The sequence below is a fragment of the Lepidochelys olivacea genome, assembly GCF_965140295.1.
Source record: "Lepidochelys olivacea isolate rLepOli2 genome assembly, chromosome: 11".
Classification (NCBI taxonomy): Eukaryota; Metazoa; Chordata; order Testudines; family Cheloniidae; genus Lepidochelys; species Lepidochelys olivacea.
This window is the reverse complement of record NC_140421.1, coordinates 61,567,158-61,582,597: the sequence shown is the minus strand read 5'-3', so window position 1 is coordinate 61,582,597 and position 15,440 is coordinate 61,567,158. Positions and strand designations below refer to the sequence as shown.

At 41.8% G+C, this 15,440-nt stretch overlaps 1 protein-coding gene across 1 annotated transcript; it reads right to left on the bottom strand.

Annotated features, from left to right (window-relative positions):
• Positions 1-210: 210 nt before the first annotated feature.
• CD28 (CD28 molecule) lies at positions 211-14,696 on the bottom strand. Its single transcript, XM_084643469.1, has 4 exons — positions 14,520-14,696; positions 7,721-8,080; positions 7,323-7,441; positions 211-3,641 (listed from the first exon to the last, which is right to left on the bottom strand). The coding sequence occupies exons 1-4, from the start codon at positions 14,572-14,574 to the stop codon at positions 3,501-3,503; spliced, it is 675 nt and encodes a 224-aa protein (XP_084499595.1). The 5' UTR covers positions 14,575-14,696; the 3' UTR covers positions 211-3,500.
• Positions 14,697-15,440: the final 744 nt, after the last annotated feature.

The following is a 15,440-nucleotide window of genomic DNA, read 5'->3' as shown; positions in this document are numbered from 1 at the left end:
TTATCAAATACTTACTGAATACATGAAGTACAAAGCACTGTGCATTAGAATACTACACGGCTACTGTCTGTACATGTAAACTGAAATCCAATGAAGTGTTAGTGGAGAGAAAACAAATAATATTAACAATTGCATTAAGAAGTAACACTTGTCTTTTACTGTCAGGCCTTACAACGTATTCAAAATTTAATTTACAGCATCTATTTAACAGTTTTAAAAGAAGATTATAAAAGTACAGTAAAAACTCCAAGGCATGGGGACACAATGAAATATACACGCTTCTCGCGTCTGGAAATGCATATGCAATTTTAAACCAGAAATTTTTGCCCCTGTGTATTTTTGCTTTCTGTACATATTTGTCTGCTATACTTGTGCCAGAGTAGAAGACGTTATTTTCACAGTATATTCTGATTGCAGCACTCTGTTAAATTACAGGATGAAATCCTTGGCAGTGATTTGTGGCTCAGAAGGTCAGTAAGATGACGCAGTCAGTGATTATATGATGATATCCATAAAATTGCCATGGAGGACTCACGTATGAGTTCTGCTGCAGGGGAGTAAGGAATCTCCTTACTCCGCTGCACAGGCCACCCAAATTGCTAGGCCCTAGACAGTGGGGCAGGTAGCTGCCACTGACCTGCCATTCCCCCCATCCATGAAGGGAGTGGACAGACTGAGAAGGCAGGGGGTGGGCAGCGCTTTGGCTCCACCCCTCCCAAGGCACCAGCCACTGCACTGGAACTAGGTCAGAGAGACAAAGTAGGCTGTGGCAGCAAAAGGAGCGGCACCGCTCACTTCTCCCATGGCACAAGGAAGAAGCAGGGCCCAGACTGTGACGCTCAGCATCTCAGCACAGTTCCTGCTTTGCGCTCGGGACAATGGAGTTACCTGCTTCCGCCAGGGATACAACTCCAGCCCAGAAAGGGAAGAAGGAAAAGCCCCGTTAGGTCTTCCTATGAACTCCCTTATTAACACAAGATTATTCCCTGGGGCATACTCAAGCACTTAACCCTGCACAGTTTTCAATTAGATAGGATGGAATTAAGTCTGATCAGAATGATTTTCTGACAGGAAATGCAATTTCTGCAAAAATATTTTCGGTAGGAAAATTTCAGTTTTCCTGAATTTCTGATTTTTTCCCTTCACTTTGGAACCCAAATCAAAATACTGAGCTCAGGGTTGGTTCAACCTCAGTTGGAATATTTCCATTTATTAAACTGACCAGAAATGTTTCATTCTGAGTCAGTTCAAAATTAAACTGCATTTTCCTATTTTGCTGCATTGGCTCATGGGACTCGGAGTTTGCCTCCAGCCTCCGCTCCACCCAATGGATTGGACTCCCAGGCCTGACTATATTTCCCATGATGCAACACTGTCTCCTCTCTGACCAAGCTGAGTAGTCTGCCATGGGACTCACATTACTGCAGTTGTATCATGGGAAATGTAGTCCAGCCAGAGAGCCTGGTCCATAGTTGAGAACAAGAGCATCAGACTCCTGAACTAAATTCCCATGAGGCAATGTGGCTCTGTAAGAAAATGCAGTTTAATGTTGAACTGACTAAAACTATGCATTTCCAGTCAGATCAACAAAATTAAATGAAACATTTTGAGTCAGGAATGTCAAAACATTGCATTTCTATTGAAAATGTTGACTTGGACTGTTTCACCATTTCTGAATCAAAATTTTTTGGAATTTCTGTTTTGTGAAAAAATTTGGTATTTCAGATTTTTGTCCTTCTTCTTCATATGGCTGATGTGTAGCTATAGAGCAACAACTATAATTTTACATTTAGGTGGTTGTCAGGTAATTGCATCAAGAGTGGCGGAGTATATTGCTGTGATGCCTCCTCTGTATTTGTGAATCAGGCATTGAATTGTTTTATGTTCCATGGACTGTTCTGGGTGACCTCAGTTGCACACTGGAGAGTTTTTAATGTTCCATTAGTGAATCAAGTATCCGCATCTGCCATGGTTTGTGCAGAGGTGGTTTAGGGTTGCCCATAAGCTTTGTGGAAGATCGAAGCCAGGGATCTTTTTGTTCTGGTTCAAGACGAAAACAAAATGTAGAATTATCAGAATTTTCACACGGACATAAATTCTGTCTTTTGCTCAGCTCTAGAAGGAATGGAGAGAACCAGTAAAGGAACCTCTTCTTCTAAGCTTGAGAGTAGCTTTTGTGTTGAGCTGACCCTACTGCAGTTTGGGAGTCATCATTAAAGGCAACATGCCACATGAAAATCAGTGAACGAGTTTTATTCTAGCCCTTGTTTTACTCCTCCATGGAACATGCCAAGAGAAAAGTCTATATAAGAACAGTAAGCCCCAGTTAGAGCCTGATCCTTCAAGGTACTGAACAGCTCCTGCAAAGTGCTGAGCTTTCAGTTCCTCTTGACTGCAGTGGGAGTTGAGGGAGTTCATAGGGTGTTTAGGAGCAAATTTTCAAATGATCTGATCACTCAGCATTGTGGCCAGATTTTAAAAAAAGCTCAGCTGCTATGTAGGCACCAGACTACATGGACAGATTTTCAGGAGATGTTGTGTGCACACTGGGTTCTCAGCTCAGCTAAAAATCGGTCCCCGATAGTGTGTGCTGAGCACTCAAAAATCTGGCCCGCTTTTGAAAATCAGCCCTCAGTAAGCTCTAATGAGGATTTTATCACCTGCTTCTCCTATGACTTTGGCCAAGCCCTGGTGTTTCCTTGTTGTAGGCCAACATAATGCAAAATGGTTCTCTTCATGATGACTGCAGATCTTTCTTCGTCCCCTGTTGTTCCAGACCTGCCTTGCAGGTTGATTGCCTTCTCACTGTATGAAATTGTTTCATAGGGGGTCCTCTCCCCTTACAAATATTACACAGTTACCAGTTTAAGAACTTAAGAATCACACATTTAATGTATAGTGGATTTCAAGTGTGCTAGATCTGTCATTACAGCCCACCTGTGGAATAATCTAATGGTCCACATGGCTCGCAGCTGACTTTTCCCTTCAGCTGAAACCCTCCCCTATTCTTTTAAGCATATGTTTGGAACTTGAAACTGCGTTCTCCTCTTTGAAGTGAGAGGGGATCAATTTTTGCATCAACAGTTTGCTTGGTACCATATTTAATGGTAACCAACTAGGGCTGTGATTCAGAGATTTATAATTCTTCAAGTCAAACATACTTCTAAGTAGAAATTAACGTTCAATATAAGGCAAAAGTGATTGGGAAAGCTCAGTAGTTGCAACAGTGAACAATATACCCTGTACTGGATCCAGTGTTATCTTTCCCCCTTACCCACCATCAAGCGTGAACATGAATTGTAGCTAGTTTTCAGCCATCAGCGAAAACAACCTGCTTTTACACAGCATCAATTAAAGTTTGACCGGTACTTGCTATGTTGTAGAGATGTCATCAAATATAACAGATATGACAAACTAATGGCAGGCTGTCCTTTCATGTCCAAGTGCACACGGCAGAGTAAAAGCACACCAGGGGTATTAGCAGCTTGGTAAGCAGATAGTCATGGTTCCCAAGAACGGTATTCAGTGTGTATCCGAGTTGGCGCGTAGGGTTGGTAATGCTTATTCTTTGGGCCAGGAGGATGGCGTGGCGTCATGTTCATGTAGTCACTCGTCAGGATTCTGTTCCTCTTGTTTTTCCACTACAGGGGGGAAAGTATGAAAACATTTCTGCAATTAGTTTTTCCTCCACAGGCTAAATAATTTTTTTAAAGCCTTTGTGCAAGGAGTCCAGAGTGTTTGTTAAAGCTGCGTTCATAATGAATAAAGGACTTGATTCGTTTTTCCTCCTTTCCAAGTAATGAATTGTCCAAGCAGGTCATGATATTATCAAACATATTCACCACTCAGAATAATTCCCCAAGGCTTTTTCAGGAAAGCACTGAAGCAAGTGCCTAAAGTTAAATAAATTCATCTAAACAACAGCATGAGTAGTCGGATAAAATGTTCTGCGAAATTTTCCCTCCTCTCCTGTCAGTGGCCGAGCAGCCCACCTGCAGAGAAAGCTATACTATTAGAGAGATCTCCTGGTAGTGAATGCTGTAAACTAAGATTGTGTTCTAACTTCTCTTCTAACCACCTTCTTAGCTGGAGGAATGACTCAGCAGAAGTAAAGCAAGTGCAGTCAGCAAGGGGTTTTCCTAGCTTCTAACTAGAAAATTTTTAAAAATTGCTAATGTAAACAAAATAAGAGTGACAGAAAACTCCTCCTGCCTGTATGTAACCGTGAAGCCCTGTCCTCCATCTCTCAAACTATCTGCAGTCTGCTGGTTGAGGGGTGAAGGAAGCAGAGGTGAGGTTATTCTCATCTATCTGGCCCTGAGTACTATACCTCACACTCATTAATGGACTTCTGCCTCACAGTAACCTGTGCAGTAGGAAAGCACTGTCCCTATTTTGCAGATAGCAAACTGAGGCACAGAGTAGATTACGCGACTTGCCTGAAGTCAGAGAGGAAGTCTGTGGCTGAGCAAGCAACTGAACCCATGGCTTCTGCAGTCTAGCTCAGTGTCCTATCCTCTAGGCCATTATTCCTACCTAGGCTAATCCCTTGTGAATTAGCGACTGTGCAGTGGGCCTCCCTTCTATCACACCTTTATGGCTGTAACTTGCTAAAAACATCTTTTTGCTGAAATTTCTTGCATTTGAAATATTTTCAAAAGCTTGAGCAAAGTCTGTATTTTTTACTTGAGTAAGGCCTAAACATATAATTTTTCCAAAATACTTGTGACTCTTCTTGTGTGTGCATGCATGTGCCCACACGCACAAACACAATTCAATCTGCTCAGGTTTCCAAATGGCTAGACCTCACTGAAGGCCAGTCTACAGAACAATTTGCCTGAAAAGCATGTAAAGTGTGTATGTATGCCTATTTATATATACACACGTGAGAGAGGCCTTACATCTAGAGTTATAAGGAACTCAGCTGAGTAGTAAATGTCAGTTCTATAGAATAATATACATAAAGGTTAGTTACATATTTTATGCTGGTATTTTACTGTGGAGTTCCTCAGTTGTGTACTTCTGACTCTGCAGTAATTGAGGTGCACAGGGAAGCCAGTAGGAAGATTGGGGTTTCAGAGTTCTAATCTCCTTTTTTATTTTTTTTTTTAAAAAAAACACTCTTATATAAATATAATGTTAAGGAGATTATTTTCCCTTCTTTGAAGTGAAGAAATGTTAAATTTCATCTAGTGACAGGCACAGATGGAATATTTTGGATTACTAGCTTTACTGCTACATAATATTTTAGAATACAGTGAGTGCAATTCTACCTTCAGATATGCATATGTTAATCTAACTTATCTGGATGGCAGTTGTACAGATATCCCTGGAGGTGCAAAATTGTGTTCGATATGTGCAACATGGGGGGAATTAAGGTTACTTTAACAACTTTAATATTTCCTGACTTTAAAAGGGTGATCAAGTTTCATTCATTCAAGCTTGGAAAAGTAAAATATATTACTTATCAACTGTGCACTGTGTATCTAAATTATTAGATACATACATGTGTGCTTGTACATGTATATAATCTATAACATTGATATATACTTGTGTGTGTGTGGATAGACAAATGTACAATTTTAAAATCCTCTAGCTAAGTCTGAGTTATTTTTGGCTTATTGAAATATTTAAGTAGCGTGAACAAATGCCTGACTGTACAAAGATGAAGGTGTAGGACTGATAGTTTTGGAGAGCAAAGCACTTTTTCTCAACAGAAGTCAAAAACTGTGTAAGAACACAGAATGAATTAGGGTTTGGCCTAGCTGAAACTGTCATTGTGGGTAGCTTTTTTGGACCCATAATCTTTATTAGCCAGCTCTATTTACATCCAACAGCACTGTAAGTATGTCAGCCCTCTGAATACATGTTATTCAGAGGATACCAGCAGCAGGTAAAAATGGATGAAGCAAGCACAGCACAGAATCAGAATGCTACACTGCCATTGTCCGTAGGAGTGTGTGTCATCTTAGTAAGAATCTGTATCTGAGATGTAAGAGCGAGAAAATCCAAACAGCAGAGAGAAAATTGTTCAGACTCGAACTTTTGGATCTGAAATGACAGTATTTCATCAAGGCACAGATGCTACATAGCAATTTCACCTATTGGTTGTACCATTTTAGCTTTCCTATGATAAAATCAGAGCAAATCTCCTCAGTGGGGGTGGGGGAGAAGAGAGCGTTTGCTGGCTTTAAATTTGTTAATGGCCATGCCTGATCCAGCTTGCATATCGTCAGGGATTCTCATTGCAATGAGCTTTGGGCCTCTGTATGACAATGCTGATGCAATTCAGTGACCTTGACTGGCAGTGGAACTGGGTTTCTCTACTCAAATGTAGGGTTTAATCTGAAGGAGGGGTCAGGGAATTGCAGGCAGATTACCTTGTAATTCATTGACAATATATATTTAAAAAGAGAGAGAGAGAGAGAGAGACTGGAAGGAGGAGAGTTCTCCTATATGGTCGCTATTCAAGCCTGCACATGAGTGAAATAATCTAGCTGTACTCTATACAATATGGGAATCAAACCCTGCCCCCACATCCATGCACAGAAGAGGACCTCGGCTGCCTCTACACCTGCATCTCCTTTCTCCCTGGCCCTGCAGATCTGTGTGTCCAATCAGGCAGAAGAGGATGGAGCCAGGGTGTGTCAGGGGTGTGTCATTGCTCCAGAGATATTTTAAAAGAAAAGATTCAGAGACAGCATTATCTTTCCTATGCCGCCCACTCCATGGTAAAGCAAGGGTAGTGGCCAGAGGGAGTCCAGTGGAGTCAGGCTACCAGGGAGGGTGGGGAAGAGGGAGAGTTGCTGCAGAGGCAAAAGAAAGCCCTATGGAAGGGCTTGGCTAACTGCTGAGCCAGAGGACCTGTGCATATTGTAGGTGGGCTCCATGGTCTGTCTCATCCTTCTAGAGAATAACCTAGGAAGTAGTTTACAAGGGGCTTCTTGCTGGTTTCCTGCCTCTGCCCCCTCTCCTGTTGGTTTTATTATGAGCGGGGACAGTCCAAGCCAGTGTTACTAGGGGCGGAATGTGTGAGAGCCTGGAGCTCTGACGCAGCCAAATCTCCAACTCAAGCCCCAGCCAGAGTTCTGCAGGGTTAGGACTCTGGTGTGGAGCCTTGTTACTGATGTGAGTGCAGTGGGCAGTCAGATTTTGTTCCCTGTGAATGGATGAGCAACCAGAGTGAAGAAACATCGCTGTTCTTAAACTGAAGATGCCAATAACTGTGGAAGGTGACTGTATAAGCTGGGCAAAAGCTGGTGGGTGGAAGGGTGGGGGTGTACCTGAGTCACATAAAGCAAGGAAAAAAACTCATTTCTTACCCAGCAGATAACAAACGCTGCAGTTATTAGCACACTGTAGAAAGCCAGAAATCCAAGAGTCACCACCAGAGCCCAGAAGGGTGTTGCAGATTCAATTTCTGGTGATTGGAGGAGCATCTCTTAAAGAAACAGAATAGAAAAAAACGTCAGAGAACATAAAAGCAGTAACTTTAATTTCCATTTATTGACTCCTTGCTCCAACACTCTTCTGTAAATGATGTGGCCATCAGAGGAAAGTGGCAGGTTGCCAGACCCATTATTTGGGGGAGGAGGAATTTTGCCTTTCACTGAGAAATAGTCATTACGTACCTGACAGGGAACCTCAATGCTGTGAGCTCTAACGTTAAGGTGTACATGTAAGGAAAAGGATATTGGACAATTATGATTTTGTGTCTTACCTGCCACATGAATGACAGTCCCGTTGCTCTTGTCATTGTAGATGTAAGGAGGTGGAAACATGACCTCAATTTTGCAGAAGTAAATATCTGTTTGGTCGGTATTCAGCTTCCAAAGACTGAAATTCACTTGCTTTGTATGGCTATCAACTGCCACAAGGCAGTTGAATTCTTTATTTGAATGATGGTTGTGGAAGGAACCATTCCAGGAAACAGAGCAGACTTCAACTGCTCTGTCTGTTCCTTTATTCAGTGATGCTCTGAATTCGTTCCCAGTTCCATTATAGGCATATTTGCAAGCCAAGGTAGCATTTTTATTAAATGCCATGATTCGAGGCGGCTGTTCCACCAAAATCTTGTTTTCTGGGAGGGAGGATGGAAAAAAACACTTATTTATAAAATACATTATATAATTTTAAAAAAATATCACATCCTGCTAGTGCAATTGCTCAACATACCGGTACCCACTGAGACTGCGTATCTACCAGTGTGATCAAGGGTATTTTGGATTACAAGTGTGACATTTAATACTGAAGCTCTAACTTCTGTCCCAGTTATAGACACACCAGTGTATTCATTCCTTAGCATAGAGTGTCCTCGTGGACACCACTAAGTTGAAATATATATTTAATATCTAGCTTACCAAGCAACAAAAAAAGAGGACCACTGTTATACATAGGCCTTCTGTTCCAAGAACAACCTTATCAAAGGGCAAATAGCTTGATGGTGTAACTGACCCCAGTTGGGCCATCACTGGAATTTGACTCTGATACCTTCAGCATGGCATGAGCCTCTACAACTTGAGTTAAAAAAAATTCCTCTCGCTAGGTGCTGTAGTAACCTCTTAACCTCTTAACCATCTTATGTGGACCTGCCATAAGATGGTGACAAAGAGTTAGTTCCATAGCATTTAGCACACTAATGGCCTGAAGATACACTTCCTATAGAGGCAGAATCCTACTTGATCTAACTGGCCTGATACATAAGAACGATGTGGTTTTTGTCTCCCACATCACTGGGGTCTCTCTGTACTACCAGGTGCCAAAAGGAGTTGAATCGCTGAAATGGACTGCATAGAAGGCTGCTTATTTAAGTGAGACTTACACTCTCTTGGAGAGCAGAGAAAAGAAGTGAGAGGGAGAACGACTCTCACCAACAGCAAAGCTTTCACAACAGTGCAGGTGTGTGACCACACAAGTCTTTGTGCAGATCTTTTACATTAGGCCTTTGTGGGCTCTATCCGGCCGAGCCATAGGCACAGTCACAGGGGATGCTGAGGGAGGAAACTGTTTCTGCCCCAGTTTATGTCCCCCTCCAATTTTCTGCTTCAAAACCTTCTATCCTTCTCCTCAACCTCTTAAAAGGGCTAGGGAATAAATGGAGTGGGGGCAAAGGTCCTTTCTAAGCTAGTGGGAGTCTAGAAGACCTTGTCCCCACTCGTCAAATGACTGATTGGAAGAAGAGAAATGGGTGGAGCACCAGTGGCTTAGCAGAAGAAGAGGTTCAGAAACTGCCCTCAGGAACTCTCTGTTCACTGGCCTAACAGCAATTGGAAAGCATCTGTTGAAAAGGATAGGGGGAGCAGCCGGAGATGGGGAGGAAGCATTGGGGGAGGGGGTAGAGCAAACATGGAGGACTTGGACGGAGAGAAACACACGCAGAGGAATCTGGGAAAGGAAGGGGCATGTTGGCCAGTAACTGATCTAGGGGTGGATAACAGAGACAACCTACCAACTGGCGTCTTGAATATATGTAAGACTGGTGCATCCCTACAGCCAGCATTAGTTCTTTGATTGCCAACTTAACTCACTACTGCAGAAGCTAGCCACTCTCCCACTCCAGGAACTGCTTGCTAGCCTCTGGTTTTTTTGTGTTCTCTGAGGAAGAAGAAAGAGAGCAGGCATTGCATACTGGCTTTGCAGAGCCCCCTCTCTAGCAAGAGAAGAATGCAAGGGAGAGGAAGATTCCAGTCATTTCTCCTGAGGCCCCTTGCTTCAGCTTGACTAGCACTGTGTGTACTAGTGCGGGGGAGACAAACTTATACATATTGCTGCAAACCTTGCCTGCTTTCCTGTGTCTGCAAAACCCAGGAGAGTGAGAAACTAACTTAGAGCAGGGAGTTCCCTTACGCTGGCAGAAAGTGGTCCAGATTTTGGATTCTGTCCCATTGTCCCAAGACAGCTGAGAGCACTATTTGGCTGTCTAAGGCCTTATCTTCACTAGGGGAATTAAATGTTTGGTTCATTTATCTGCTTTTGAAATGTGTTAGCTAATCTATTTTAATTAAGTTCTGTTTTAAAATATTTTTTCTCTGACTGTAGCCACGGTTTAACACCTTTTCCAAACATGGTAGCTGGAAGTGGTTCAACCTAGCAAGAAAATCAATACATGACCGGGGCTGGAGTGTGCAAGATGCTAGCAGAATTCTTTTATATATATCATGTTTGGGGCCTATGAATCCTACTGGGAGTGAGGATTGCCTAGTGTTTAGATAACTGGAGAACGAGGCGTTGCGGGTAACGTGTTCTTATTGGTAGCAGAATTGCGGTGGTGCCTAGAGGCCAGGGTCCATGCTGTACACATGTATAACAAGGAGCTGCTCCCTGCCCCAGTGAGCTCCCAATCTAAGTAAGTGTCCTTAATCAGAAACTTCCAAAAACATGAGCAGATTAGAGAAATGCCTGCAAAGCTGTCACAAACACTTATGAAGAAAAAACAGATCCTTTTGGCCAGCCCTGCTTAGGGGCAAAGGGGAACCCTCTGAAGTCTCATCACTGAGGCAAGCCCCTCAAGGCATTGTTTAGACGCTTCTAAGGAGCCTAGTAACCTTCCCTGGTGCTTTGCTGCCATAGGCTGGTCTCTAATCTCAGATGTGCGGTCTGTAACACCAAATATCTTGAACTCCCCTATTCAACTGCAGTATCGGATCATTTTTGCACCCGCAGCAATGTGTTGCTGACAATATGAGATTCAAATCTATTGGCCTTTCTACCCAAAATTATTTCCTGCTTTCTTGGCCATGCAGCCAAATTTGTGAGCCCTCCGATGCAGATTAGATGTTAGCATAGGTTCTTGTTCTTCATTAGCCAAGCATATGGAATACAAGATGCCTTAATAGCATGAGCAAAGTGTATTGCATGGGTCAGTGGATGAGGACTGTTTACAAATGTTTTGTTCAAGCTGAGAACCAGGGTTAGCTTTGTCAGGTGGCTCCGCTATATTAAATCACATCACCACCTAAACAGATTGAGCGGTTTTGTTCTTCATTATGTGGAACAAATTATTCCTCATGAAAGCTATGTGCATTGATGGGGGCATAATGCAAGCAAGCATTGTGTGACCTCAGCATGCAGCTCTACCAAAGCACCCAAGTCCCAGCCTCCGGCAATGCCTCTTATCCCTCTCTTGTGGTTCTCTCTGTTGGAGAAAATCAGTCATGCCAAAATGTATATTCGGTCCACAAGACAATAAGATTAGCCCATCAATCTCTCATGTCACCTGTGACCAGAACAGGATTTGAATAAATCCTCAACAGGAGCTGAATCTGGGCGAGTAAATAGAATTTGAACCTCGGTCTCTAAGAGGCTGGTGTACTAACACACTGCTGAAGCATAGTTCAAGTTTATCTTGCATTCATGAAAACACTTTTCTTATAAATGTCACTTGGGCTTTGTTAAAATGGTAAAACATTGAAACATTTAGTAGGTGTTTCCATTTGTGACTCGTTTCCCATAAATAGGGCTATGATTGCTATTTCCAAAGGCGATGTTCCGTTGTAAGTGCTACATAATAATAAACATCTATATAGAGCCATGACTGCACCTGACCTTACCCAGCCCAGAAAGCAACAGTTATGAGAAATCACTGTCTACAATTTCATAAAAGTCTTAAAGCCTGGGGTGGAACCACGCTCTGTAGCAAATTAAGCACATGCATAAGCTTTCGCAGGATCGGGGCCTTCAGTTTTATAAGCTACTGTTGCACATAGTCTGTGTAAGATCTCCTTGTCATAAAGCATTTCACAGCACATTCTTCATATTAAATTTATATTATAATAGAATTTAGGACTTTTCATCACGAAAAAATCTTAACCATCCTTAATAACTGTAAAACACTGACGTTCTGATCTCATACACCTTACGCAAGTAAAACTCCATTGAAGTCATTGTGGCCCAGGAAGAGAAACAGAGAAAACATAAAAGTAAGGAAGAATAATTGTTTTTCCAAAATTTTCCATGCATAGCCAGCAAGTGATTAAAAACATCCTGCGCTTGATTGGTAGACCAGAGAAGCAAATAATTTTATTCTCTCTTTTCTCCCATACAGTACTGATATTGAAAACAGTAGTTGTTTTGCCTTTGTTAGGAGTATGGGATGACGTTTGAACAGCTAAACTGTTGTTCTGCATAAACATAATAGAGAAAAGGCCCATTTGAATGCCTCGGGAAGGGAGGAAACTGAAGGGGGCTAAAAAACCTATAAACAGAAACATACGCAGATATGGTACCAAAAAAAAGCAATTCTGACTTTACCAATTTGTGCTGTTCAGCTACTTCCAGTCTTTTTTAAGATGCTCAGAAGGGTCTTTTCTCTGTTACTTTTGGGGTTTTTTATTGGCTAATTCAACCAGCTGTCTATGATATGCAGCTTCCCCTGAAATGAAACATCCTACTCTGATCCACTTCTCCTGATCATAAGAGTCTCATGCCCTTGCTAATCTCCCCTTCCTTACATTAAGTACTGTATGAAGAAAGGTAATAAATGCCAGGAGATGCACTACTGGTTTAGTTAAGCGCAATTTCTTAATTTGCAGGGCCCAGGGGTCTGTTTAACTTGTTCGAAGAAGAGGAAATGTGCTGATGTCATCCTAGTGCCTGGTAAACCACTGCTCACCTTGCATACACACCAGAGATCATTCTACAGACTAGTAACCTGGGTGGGTTACAGGTCGGTTTTTAACCCAGAAAAACCATGAGCCAGCAGATTTTCTGTAGTACAAGGATGGGATCATTTGCTACACCATATGTGGAGAACCCACCAGGATTGGTTATGAAACACACATTGCAGACAGAATATTCTAGCTGCCTCTTAAATTACAGTAAAATAATTACTCAGCCAGAAAGACAAGCAAGAAAAAAGTACCTTTCTGTCAACACTAATGCAAAGATTGTGATTCAGGTCAACATACAGCGTTCTCTGAGATAGTGTTGTAATACCATAATAATAATGGGACAGTCTTGTTGGCCTTAGTCAGGCAATGTTCTCATTGACTTTAATGGCCATTTGGATTATATAAGGACTGCAGCATTTGGCCCAACAATAATAATATCCATTTATTAAGCATCTCTGATCTGAGGATCTAAATATAAAGACAAGGTAGAGAAGAAACCTATGGCAAATGCTCATTTAAGCTCTCATCCTGCAAGCTCATACACGTGCTTAACTTTACACATTTGAGTAGTCCCTCTGAAACCAATGGGACTCCTCAAGTATTTAAAGTTAAGCAAGCATGCAAGTGTCTGTAGGATCTGGGCCAACGGCAGTGTGTCAGAGCATCATTAATATATACTGCAGTTCAAAGGATTTGCTTAAAGCTGCTGGCACCTCATTGATTATTCCCCCACTCCCACCCCCCACACTGTTCACCTACTCCTCTTGCTTATCCCCACTCCTAGAGTAATAATCATCTGTTTGTGACAACCCCATTGCCTGCTGTGGAAATAATTATGATGTTACAAACAGAGAATTATAATTTCAGAGGAGGAATAAGAAGCGGAAGCTGATGAACTCTGAAGCAATATCGATCTTGATTTCATGCAAATTACAATATCCTTAACCGGGAAAGAGAATTGCAGAAAAATGTAAGAACTGTTTCTAACTCCTTTTTTCTAATTCTTCTGCCAGGCAACAGCAGCAATGTAAGAATGGTCTACATGTGACTAGTTCTGTTAGGAGGACAGGTTTCTGTTCCTCTCTTTTCCTGTAAATATACAAATGCTGACATTTAGAGAAGAGCTGACAACATGAATTCACAGGCCAATGATTTCAGCAATACTTTGACTTGAGATTATCCTAGCAAAAACAATCATTCCCTGCCTTGCTTTGCATTCTACTATGTCCCCTTGAAAGATGTGGCAATTATGAAGCTACTAAAACTGCATAGGAGAGGTGATTACAAGACATAGAGTAAGCTAAGCAAGAACAACTGAAGATTTAAAACATTCAGTAACATTTTAAGATTCCCACATAGACATTTTTTGTTTTCAGAGGGAAATTGATTATTCAGTAGGGAGCAATAGTTTTTTTTTTTTAAACCAACCATCAACAACCCATTGATTGTCCTAGAAAAACCCCCTCTATTTTTATCCATTTTACATATTTGTTAATTCTCACTCAGTATTCTTAGGGCTCAGTCCTGCAGCCCTTTAGACAGGGTGAACTTTCAATGGAATATAGGCTGCACATTGGACACTCTGGAGGTGACAGAAACATATACACTGAAAGAAATGGAGTCATCAAAACAGTTTGGACCCTAAAATAAAGAGAACCCACCAAGGTAGCAGTAGTATGTTCAAAACTGATATATGCCAGGGGACAAATCCTGACTCCAAAAAATACCTAAAGAGAAGTCAAATAAAAAAGCTCTTAGGCTCCAATTTGGAGAAGATTGCAATTAAAAAAACAAAATAAAACAAAATCCATTTTATCAGCCTGCAGTAACTAATCACCTACATCAAAATACATTCTCCTGCATCTTAATGATGGTCCAGAAAAGTAAATGGAAAGGATCAAAATGGTTTACCTGTTACTTCAGCAGCTTGAATGAAGCTGAGAGCAGCGAGTATCCAGACTATCATGATGATAATGGTGGGCTGCAAATTTAGATGCCACCCCCACAAAGAAATCTGAAGAATGAACCACAAGCCAACCTGGTGGGGCTAGACTGTTCAGTCACTCACACATTCTCTCTCTCCTCTCCTTTCCCCCTCCAGAGCACTTGATCTACATACTGACTGAAACCACTGTGATGGCAACATTTCAAACCGGAAATTAAGTTGTTTGATGACTTCAGCTTTTTATCTTTAGGAAGTCTCGTCTCTGTTGCTTAAAAGGAAAGTTTGTCCTTGGTAAAACTGTATTATGCTAAAGGAAATGAAAGCCCACCTTCCAACATTCAACAGAGTGCCCCTTTTGGCTAGCCAGTGTTTGGGTGGGGACTTGTAGACCTGTTTCTGTTATGAGCAGAAATGGATGAAACAAGTCAGGTATATACACTTTGGTGCAATCCTGTTTATTTATAAATCCTGTACCCAAAGTCCAGTCTCACTGAACATAGTCAGTTAGAAACAAACAGCAAGTCATTCCCTTGCTTACTATTTCCAAGTCTGTCCCTCCAATGAGTTGTGTGCCAAGAAGCTCTGTTTCTCTGCCCGTTTGAAGGCCGCAGTAACAACTATTTCTCTTGCTGGATTCCTGCCTCTAATGCACACACAGCTTGCCAACAATGCCCTAGCATCTAGGTTTGCCCAGTTCAAAAGGAACCCTCTTACAGCTGAGCCTGGCTCAGGCTTTGCCAGATGACCCTGTGCCTATGGTAGTAGCCTCCTGTTGTTTCCGGCTATCGTGTCATAAAGGAGTATTTAACTGCTCCTTCCATTTAATCTGAAATAAGGGTCTGCGATTGTCTAATAGATCAAAGACCTGCTTGATGGCAGCCATTAAT

Excerpts from the sequence above, each read along its gene's own strand:
- CD28 (XM_084643469.1), bottom strand. The coding sequence starts at position 14,574 with ATGATAGTCTGGATACTCGCTGCTCTCAGCTTCATTCAAGCTGCTGAA. Across the intron at positions 7,442-7,720 it reads GACTGTCATTCATGTGGCAG|AGATGCTCCTCCAATCACCA; the intron begins GTAAGACACAAA and ends TGTTTCTTTAAG. Across the intron at positions 3,642-7,322 it reads CAGCGTTTGTTATCTGCTGG|TGGAAAAACAAGAGGAACAG; the intron begins GTAAGAAATGAG and ends TCCCCCCTGTAG.